At 42.4% G+C, this 10,302-nt stretch overlaps 1 protein-coding gene and 1 long non-coding RNA gene across 2 annotated transcripts; both read left to right on the forward strand.

Moving 5' to 3' along the window:
• Positions 1 to 1,727: 1,727 nt before the first annotated feature.
• Positions 1,728 to 3,327, forward strand: LOC109516013 (uncharacterized). The gene is made up of 2 exons (XR_002168282.1): positions 1,728 to 2,335; positions 2,895 to 3,327. It is a non-coding gene; the product is annotated as an uncharacterized LOC109516013 (long non-coding RNA).
• A 200-nt stretch (positions 3,328 to 3,527) lies between these two features.
• On the forward strand, positions 3,528 to 8,597 carry kbtbd11 (kelch repeat and BTB (POZ) domain containing 11). The gene is made up of 2 exons (XM_019870163.1): positions 3,528 to 4,105; positions 5,392 to 8,597. The coding sequence occupies exon 2, from the start codon at positions 5,481 to 5,483 to the stop codon at positions 7,383 to 7,385; it is 1,905 nt and encodes a 634-aa protein (XP_019725722.1). The 5' UTR covers positions 3,528 to 4,105; positions 5,392 to 5,480; the 3' UTR covers positions 7,386 to 8,597.
• The last annotated feature ends 1,705 nt before the right edge of the window (positions 8,598 to 10,302 follow it).

A 10,302-nucleotide genomic window follows, 5' to 3' on the forward strand; every position in this document is an offset into this window, starting at 1 on the left:
ATGTCAATGCATGATAAAATCTGTAAACAGTACATGAGTTAATATAGGTCAAACTTAAACATCAAAAAAAATATTTGCTACAAAAAAAGTACTTTTTTTTTTTTTCCAGTGTCAAAAATGCATTTCGGTCACATAAAGCCATTTCTGATTACAACTGGCGGTTGACCAGTGTAATCATTCAAATGTCTCTTGACTCATTTCAGGCACACATACGCTGGATAGAGTCTCTACGCCCCTTTTCAAATGCAAGGATTTGTGCTACAAAAGTATAAGACCAAGATAAATTTTACCAAAAACTTGATAGTTGCCCTTTTGAAAGCAACATATGAAGACAAACGATGGAAATAACACATTTAGACAAATAATGTAATAATATCCAAAAGCAAGTACTCGCTATCATCAATGAAAAATTACTATCTTAGTACTCTATTTTTATAAAGTACTGTATTCTGGAGTGCTATTTTTCCTTAGTCTGTGTTAGCACAAAACATTCAGGCTTGTGCTCACACGCAAAATAAAAAAGCCCTTTTACTAGACGTTGGGTGCGCTGACTCCCAGTTAACCAGAGTTTCAATGTGACTTGTTAATTCTGAACACAGCCGCAACCCCAGTTATAACAGGGTGTGCACACTTGTGCAACCACTTGGTCTCAGTTGTTTATTTTCGCTCTCTAAAATATTTACTGTCCACCACCCCAGTTGGACTTATGTTTTTTTTTACATGACAGAAACCTGGCATTTGAACTGGGGTGTGTAGACTTTTTATACCCACTGTATGTCCCAAAGACATCTGATGTTACCCTTTTACTAATTATGAGGGAGCAATGGCAACAAGCAAAATGGCTTGTTTCAACCAGAACAGCAATATTTGCCACGACTACAGTATTCCTGATGATATCTCATTGCGAGATAAAAGAACTCCGTGACCTGCCGCTGTTTATAGTTTGTATAAATTGTACGAGACCATCGTTCGTAAAACGGTGTTGAGACTTTCTTTTTTTTCTGCATGACGCATGTGAAGTTAAAATGTGGTTGTTATATACTTTCATTTTATTTTATTTTTTCAAGGATAGGATTAAGTTTAAGAAAATATGTCATGAAATACTTTCATTTTTTTTTTCCAAGGATAGGATTAAGTTTAAGAAAATATGTCATGACTTGTTGAGGTGTAAATCTGGAGTTCACTCAGGATTGTCTGTAAGTGGTTTTTGAGGGCGATCAGACAGAGGTTCTTTGAGTCGGATCAAATATCATTTCATGGAAGTGGCCCAGTGTTTCCCCTACTCGTGCGTTTACAAAGAAAATGGATAAAAAAGTTGAAGTAACGTTGACTGATGAGCTTTGGAAAGACTAGGATGTCTGGCTGGCCAGTGTTCTCCACAAATGAAAGATTTTTGTTGTTGTTGTTCTTGACATGGAAAGTTTTTTTTTTTTTTCCTCCAGACTGAATGCTCTTTGTTTCTCAGTTAAGAATATTTAAAAGATTGTAAAAACATACTTTTGTTGTTGTTGTATACATTTATATGTATGGTATTGTATTTCTGCTATGTTCTTAATATATAAACCTTGATTTATTGAGATACTTAGGCAGTTTGTGTTCTTAGAATGCACCATTTTCAGCAATCGCTTGACAGTATATTCCAACCGAGGGAATACACAGTACTAAGCACTGTAAAAACTTGATTGGATGTGAAGGGTTAGATTACGAAACAAACGGTCGCAGTTTTCGGAAAGTAGAACAGAGTATCCAATACTCCAGCGATTGATTGCCTTTACTACATGTTGGGACTAGCAGTGTGCCTGAGGTAGGTGAGTGAAGCCTGATGCAGCACTTCTGGGATTTCACTCTTCGTTTCTCCCACTGCTGAGCAAAGCGGATCAAGGCATTTTCTCTCTCCAAACGCCCACATCCACTGTTGCACAACTATTTTCACTATTCACCTACATTCAAGGGGTGAGATCAGATCCAGAATGTGTACAGACTAGTCCACAGCTCATACAGTACTATCCTCTTCGAATGTGCGAATATAATTGGATTTGTCCATCAGTTCTTTATAAAAACAGTTGCACTTCTGTTGGGGTGTAATGTGGCCTACGAGTAACTCGTCTTGGCTGGTGGCTGGCATGAACAACACTGGGGTATCCATGGAGACGCTCATTTGGTGTGCACACATCTGTCCCCGGCCTGTCTTTGTTCTCTGAATATGTCTCGCATTGAAACCTCAAAATCTCACAAGCCTGATGGTTACTACGCGCTGTCCTTTTACATATACAACGACCGACCAGTTACTCGGACAGTCTTCACCGCGGAGGATAAATGGACCCTCTGTTGCTCTGTAGGTTGTACTTTTTTTTTTTTTTTAACCTCTTTCAAGGAGGTTGTTCATTGCCATTGTTGAGCAAGGGTACGTAAGAACTACTGTGTTAAGGTGTGAGGCACAAGCCAACAAAAACTACTCCAGGTGCAGACTCAGATAGTTGACAATGGAGTCTAAAATTGCACAATTCGATGCTGTTGGAAATAAATCTCAATCTAGTACCATGCTATCAAGTGTCTACGGCTCCCAAGTACATTCCAATGTCTCGTATTTATACTGTATATATATCCTTATAGAAAAACTATTTCAAATGTGTTTATTCCATTAAGGCTCGAATGGTGAGTACTAATTGTTTTGATTTTTTTATCTTGTTTTTATTTTAGCAGTGTATTGTTTCTGAATGTCGATTTGACGTTATAACTACTTTGTTGCTTAAGTTAACTGCGTTTTTCAGGAATCTGTACTTGAATATCCCCAACATTTGAAAGCAGATATGTGCACTTTTTCCTTCCGTTGTCAAAATATGCTGATTCCTTTTTTTAACAGATGGTGATGCAACATAAAAAAATGTAAATAGATGTAGGACACTTGAACTGCGAGGATGACACTTGAATGTCTGATTGACACCAACGACATGGAGGAACGTCAATTGAGGAGCGGTAACGACGACGATGCAACAGATTCGTAGAAGCACGATATTCCTCATCCATGGCCTTATTTAAGATAAGTGTTTTATTTTTTTCGGTTCCAGGAATGATTCGTAGCAACAGCGCTGTTTTGTGCTAGCCTAAAAACTACAAGCTTCTACTCGTCAAAAACTATCTGTATAATCTGAAAAAACAGATATTGTGTATTTTTTCAGTGATTAGCATTTGCTGATTCGGCCTTTTTTTTGTCAACCACTTTACATTGTTAACAAATCTATGTGAACACAGTTTAATAGCGCGTCCTATTTTTTCTTCTCTGTATGAGCGTTATTGAGATTCGGGGCATTTTTATCGGAGATTATTGTGCATACTTGACAGTATAAATTCACGTTTGTCCTTTTTCTTTTTGCCTAAATAGATTTCAGAGCTTGTATTGTTTCGATTTTTTTTTTATTTATTTACGTACAGCAGTTGAATCAGTGCTTCTACTTATACCTCTACTTTTACTTTTACCTGAGTGTGAGTACATTTGATATATTTAGTGATAAAGTGCACGTAAATCCATAGATTTATTTACAGTAAAGGCTATAGTCCTATCAACCACCTCCATGGGGGTACCATGGGACGGGGTGGGGGGGGGTTGAAAGAATGATGCTGCGTCCAACAGATGAAGCTTTGCCCTGTACAGTTGAGGGTTAATACTAAGCGAAGAGGCGTGGTTTAGCGAAATAGTCAACTGTAGGGGGGGAAAAAACTACCAAGACATTCACTGACAAGTCATGCTGCCAGTGTTGGACAAGCGCCACATTTGTTGGTTGCATGGTCACGCGTGGAGGCTCGTGTGGTAGGCGCGCCCACCTGGAGAAGGGGGGGGCGGGGGGTTGACTTTTGTGCGATCGCCGCTTTCAGCCTCGCCTCGCCTCGGCCGCGAGGAGGCTTGAGATTCGGGGAGCCGAAGACGAGCCCATTCATAGGATCGGGTGGCTTAAGAGGTGAACGGGCGGACGGAATCAAGACGAAAATGTGGATCAAATAAAGTCATCTCGGGTGACTGCTCGGTCAGGATTGTGGAGGCTTTACGTAACGCTTTTTTGGAGGGATTGCGGGTTCCGAGCGCTTTAATCACAGCCTGGAATCACAGGTAGGTTGCATTTAACTTTGCAGGGAAATAAGCGTAGATTTTTTCAAAGGTTGCAATCAGACAACCGACCTTAATTTTACCGCTTATTTGCTCATTGTTGCAAGAGCATGACGGAACAAGCGGAGCCGAGGCTCTTTTCACCCTTTACTTGTCATTTTAAGGAGTAATTTATCCGTGCGCATGCGCACTAAATGTATCTGGTTCTCGCTCTCGTTGGACTGCTCGGGTGATTATTACAGCAGGTCACGCAGTTTGACTCTTAAAGAGACCTTGTGTTTGGCCCTAGTTTTTTCGTGTGCAGTATTACAGTTTTTAGACTGAACACAATCACCGTCATGTACAATATCAGTTGTGACCACTAAAGAATTTAGTAGCATAAGGGCCCACTGTTTCTTTCTGTATACCTGTTAGTTTTAATTGAATGTTAATTTTAATGCAATGCAATTTATTATATTAATGACAATACCTCAAAAGGAGCATTTAGTACACCCTGGTGGACAGTATGCGTGTACTGCATATCTATCGATAAAAGAACCAAACCTGCAGACTTTAAAGGAGAGATGTCACTGTTAAATTTGAGCTGGGCAATGGGGACGATGCCTTGCTCAAGGACACCTTGACAATCGCCACAACGCAGGCTAGCATTTCCACAACAATTATTTACCATTTTTGCATTTTGGCACTTGAGCCGTGATGCTTTTTTGCATCCATCTCATAGTTTTGTGGGCAGCACAGTCGATTAGTGTTCGGCCCATCAGAGTTTTCATTTTTGATGATCTAATCTTGGCTTCCTCCTTCTTGTGTGGAATGAGCATGTTTTGCTTTCTGGGCTCCATCTGGGTATTGTAGTTTCCTCCCATATTTCAAAAACACGCATGTTAACTTAATTACAGACTCAAAATTGTTCATAGGTTTGTCTAAATGTGCCTTGTGATTCCCTGACAAGCAGTCCACAGTGTCCTTTCACCCAAAGGCAACTTCAGTAGGCTCAAACTCACCTGTGACCCTACTGAAGACAAGCAGTATAGAAAATGTATCATTTTGTTCACTATATTAGTGCTTTTTTGACACCATTGCTTCTTGTCATCATACATTAATCCTTACTTCTCTAATATGCGAATCCCCCACTAAGCTGGCTTTACACATATTTATTAGGCTGAAATGATGAGACAGCAATATCTTAGAGTTACGACACCGCATTGCAATGTCAGTCTTGTTTTAATCAGAGAAAGAATGCCCGTCAGCTATTGCATCTTAATGAGTCATGTTTCCTCCCTTCCATGTAGGTGGCAGAAAGACACAAAAGACAGAAGTTTGTCCTCCCCCAGAATGATCGGTACGGACAACATCCTCCATTACAAGTGAGTACATCAGGATGACCGAGAGTCAAGTACCGGGAGGAGGAGTTGCTGCGATCGAGGCCGATGTCATCCGCCACACGGTCAACCCCGTGGCAAGCCCTGACAAGGCCAGGGATTTACATACAGGTTTTGTCCAAGGGTTCTTGGGGGACAAACCAGACTTCAACCTCCCTACAGTGCTTGAGAAAGAATATCTGCTGGATGGAAGACTGATAACTGAAAACTATGCTCACGATTGTCAAAAAGGTAACGGCTCATACATGGCAGGTGCAAATAAGCTTCATCTCTCCAAAGAAAAGAACGAGGTGGACTTTCCATCACAGGTGAACTCGAGTGTGTCCCACGTGCAATCCAACTGTGCAAGCAGTCAAATCCCCAATGGCGCAAGAGCGAAAGAGTTACGCATTGCTGATACTAAACCAGCAACAGATCAATCAGACCCATCATGCAATCCAGAGGGCGGCTCAGATGCGGTCAATTCATTGTCTGGTAGAACCGAGCCTGATTTAGTCATCGAAGTTGGCGGTCAGACGATCAACGCTCACAAGTCAGTCCTGGCAGAAAAGAGTGACTACTTCAAAGCTCGGCTGTCGCGAAACATCCTCAAAGTGAAGGGCATGAGCTATAAGACTTTGTCGACCTTAATTGACTATGTTTACACTTCCCAGATGAATGTTTCCAAGGACAATGTCGTAGATGTCATCACGGGGGCCAAAATCCTCCAGATCCCTTGCGCCGTGCAGGCAGCCATGGACCGCATGACGGAACAAATCACTGCGGGCAACTGCTATGAGATTCTGAGTATCGCCAAAAAGCAGCGACTTAGTGAACTGAAGGAGACCGCTTACGGTTTCATGAGCGACAACTTCCTGCAGATCCTCAAGGACCCCTGCGTCTACGGGCGTCTGACCGGGTCAGAGCGCGATCTGGTCCTGAAGAAGAGAACGGACGGGAGGAAGACTCTCATGGCCGCCGAGATCAACGACGTGTTTGAACGCGTCGGGAGCCGGCCACCGAGCCGCTGCGGAAGCCGTCCCCAGAGCCCGTTGTCCGTGGGGTCTCTGGAGGAAAGTCACACGATCTACTCATTCAGCCAAGTGGCCAACGACTGGAATGCTTTGACAGCCATGCCGGAGGACGTCAATACGAAAGGCTGTGGAATCTGCACAATGTACAACTACCTGTTTGTGGCAGGGGGGATAAGAGGCTACGGGGACAAGGGGAGGGTATCAGACAAGGTCTTCTGTTACAACCCCAAAACAAACAACTGGGCAGAGATCCGACCCATGACGCAGGCCCGTGCCCAACTGAAGCTGGTGTCCATGGATGGCTACCTGTACGCTATCGGAGGGGAGTGTTTGTTTACCGTCGAAAAATATGACCCTCGCATGGACCGCTGGACCGCTGTGGCCCCTTTGCCGAAGGGAGCCTTCGCTGTAGCTCACGAGGCCACGACCTGCAACGGGGAGCTTTACGTGTCCGGGGGCTCGCTCTTCTATCGCCTCCTCAAGTACGACACCAAGAGGGACGAGTGGCAAGAGTGCCCGTACAACAACAGCAGGAAGAAATCGACCGATATGGTGGCGCTGAAGAGCTTCATCTACCGCTTCGACGTGACCCGCGAGCAGGGGATCAACGTGTTCAAGTACAACAGCATCGTGAAAATGTGGCACGATTGCGCGTCGCAAAGGCTCGGCAGCTCGTTGCCGTTTCGGTGCGCCGTCGTAGGCAACTGCATCTACTGTGTTAACAAAAGCCAGACTCTTCAGTTCGTGGTGGAGGAGGAGAACGCCTTCTTTGTGGAGGAGCCGCTGAGGGCGCCTCTCGAAGCCAAAGGCGTTCTTTTTCCTTTTGTGCTTACGTTGCCTGAAAAGCCTGAGAAAGTTCCGCCCGGGTGCAATCCAGCGTTACAAAACTAGAACGCAGACCATCGTATTCGCTGTCTCTCGTGTGTCAGCTGTCTGTATTAGTGCGTCATTGCCCGTTTGCAGAAGAATGTGCGCATTGCATGGCAATTTAACGTGTTTGCGGAGACGAGCCTTAAAAAGGGAACATTCGGTGTTGAGTGAATGCAACGATATTAGTATGATGGAAGTGACAGTAGATTAGTACAAAGTACTCCTGGCTGGTGTTGTTTGGTGCACTTTTGTGTTTGGATCGTATATTAATTACACCATGTGGGCTTATCGACATTTTGTTGCAAAATGTGCAGGTGAATGATGCGATCTGGCTTCTATACAAAAGAAACAGCTATAGGGCTTCACTATTGATGACTGGAATGTCAGTGAATGGATTCAGAGCAGTATTTTTCACAAACTGAGGGACAAGGGCACAATATCCACCCACCGTTCATTTTTTTATACCGTTGTCATTAAGGTTCGATGTGAGTGAGCAGGAGGCAATCCCAGCTGTTTTGGGGTGAGAGATGGACCAGCCAATTGCAGAGGTCACATGATCAACATTGGCACAAGCTGCTATTAAACACACGGATACAAAGGCAAGCTTATTTAATGTATACTCTGTAGTACATTTCATACACAAGGCAACTCAACGTGCTTCACACAAGCAAACGCACAACCCCTAAAATCATTTACAAACACAATAGCTAACGACATTCAGAAGCAAAGCACGTAAAATGAAAGTAGCGTAGTAAAGAATGTACTTTGACAACATTTAAACTGCCGAATAACGACCGATGTGAGGATAAGAGGATTCGAAAATGGATGGATGCATCTATACTCATGGCTAACTTCACCTCATTTAACAATTTATTCCATATGTGTGCAGCATAACAGCTAAATGCTGCGTCACCATTTTTGCTTTTAACTCTGGATGCCACTAATTGGCCCAAGTCTTCCAGAGGGGTCAAATCCTGGTCTAGAAAGTAAAAAAAAAACGACCATAGTTTGGCTTTAGCCACAGGTGCTTCTGCTCAACGGGCACCACTCCAGGAGTACCTGTGGAGAAGCACCCAAGACTAAAGCCAAACTGTGCTCTGGCAGGGCTTTCACTTTCTGGACCTGGATTTGTCACCTCTGAAGTCTTTAGACTTAAAACTGTGACAAAATAACATCTTACCATCCTTTTTCAATAGCGTTCGCCCTCATTAGGGTCATGGGTGAGCTGAGCATAGAAAAAAAAAAATATATATATATAGTGAATCATTTAACTCACGATTTTTTTTTAATACACAATAAGAAGCCACACACAGCCTTATTTTGTGTCAAGTGGACTGGACCAGTAAAATCAAACTGTCTAATGGATTAAAATTTTTCCATTTTGAAACTCATCCTGCAGGCCAGATTGAACCCTCTAGTGGCTGTATAGTTGACACTCCTGAAAACATTTTTTTCCCTCAAATTTAGAGGCTTCAGTGAACCTGATATGCACATTTTAGGAATGTGGGAGAAAACCCACACAAGCACGGTGGGAACCTGCAGACTCCAGACAGGAAGGTTGGATTTGAGATTCTGAACAGGTTCCTCCGAACTGTGAACCAGACATGTGAATCACCACCTCGCTGCCAGAAGAGCACACGAATCAGCTTTGTATGCTTCAGTACCTATATACATTTGCCAAAGATATTGAATTTTTGTGAATATATTGCATACTCCATAAGGGTATGTTTCAGTACCTATATACATTTGCCAAAGATATTGAATTGTCTAAATTCACAAGTGACACATTGCCCATTTTGGGTGTGTGATATTGATAGTATTCTCTCTTTTTGTTCCGGGTCCCATGTTGGCTGCAACATGCTCTTTCAGGGATGTTTAACAAAGCTGGAAAGTCGTCATAAGACAACAACCACAGAGCCCAGTTCATCTGCGATATTTAAAGGTCAAATCAAATCAAATGCCACATTGTTTCAGTCAATCTGTTGATGGCCTTCACTGGCATCACCAGTAAGATTCTCTGGATCTTGTATGATATACTGTATTCTACATGCATAACATAAATATTTTTTTGGAGAAATGTCTTGAAAAGTATGTGCTGCTGCTGCTACAAAAGGACAATGTGAGTTTACAATACAATACAGCATTATTTATATAGTGCTTTCACAACAGCTGCAGCTGTAGCAAAGCGCTTTACCGAACATTTGACTTAAAGAACAATAATGCGACGGAACACATAGATATAATTAAGATGACATCATAGGCTATACCTGTAAGTAAAACAGAGCAGCAACAACATTCTGCTAATATCACATGCTTGTGTTTCAATGCAGTTAGTGTATCATGGACAAAATGGATGTGGTTTTGCTACGTTAGCTGTGAGGCCTTGATATTTTTGTGGTTTTTTTCCCTCCCTCGGTATGGATATGATTGATTTGCATTTATTCCTGTGATGACAGCTCGGTGCTGAATTGCCAGATAAAAACTTCCAGTGTGAAATGCTTTGGAATGGGCTAACTCAATAGGTGTTGGATAATGTTTATCAGTCAAAAGAAAGTGCTTCGAATAAAATTTATGTCTGGAAACTATTCAATTTTGTGACTTTTTTTTCTCCTTCTTAAGGCTCCAATGTAAAAAGTAGGCCGACTCTCCCATCTAGTGGACATTTGCCGAAGTAGCACCAACTGACAAACGCCAACGACTTTCATAAAATGTAAACTGAAATGATTGGACTGGACTTCAAGGAAAACAGGATATGCGGAATTCCCTATGCCCCCCCCCCCAAAAAAAAAGGAAATAATTGCTTCTTAATCTTGTAAAGGTTACAAAAACATGAAGTCTTCACTCCAACAAAAGTTAACATGTAATTCAATCTGTCCAATCAGTAGCTATTCCAGAGTAGTTTTATATCGCGAGATCTTTTTGAACTCATGCCAAATTT

The sequence above is a fragment of the Hippocampus comes genome, unplaced genomic scaffold, assembly GCF_001891065.2.
Source record: "Hippocampus comes isolate QL1 unplaced genomic scaffold, H_comes_QL1_v1.1 scaffold43, whole genome shotgun sequence".
NCBI classification, from domain to species: domain Eukaryota; kingdom Metazoa; phylum Chordata; class Actinopteri; order Syngnathiformes; family Syngnathidae; genus Hippocampus; species Hippocampus comes.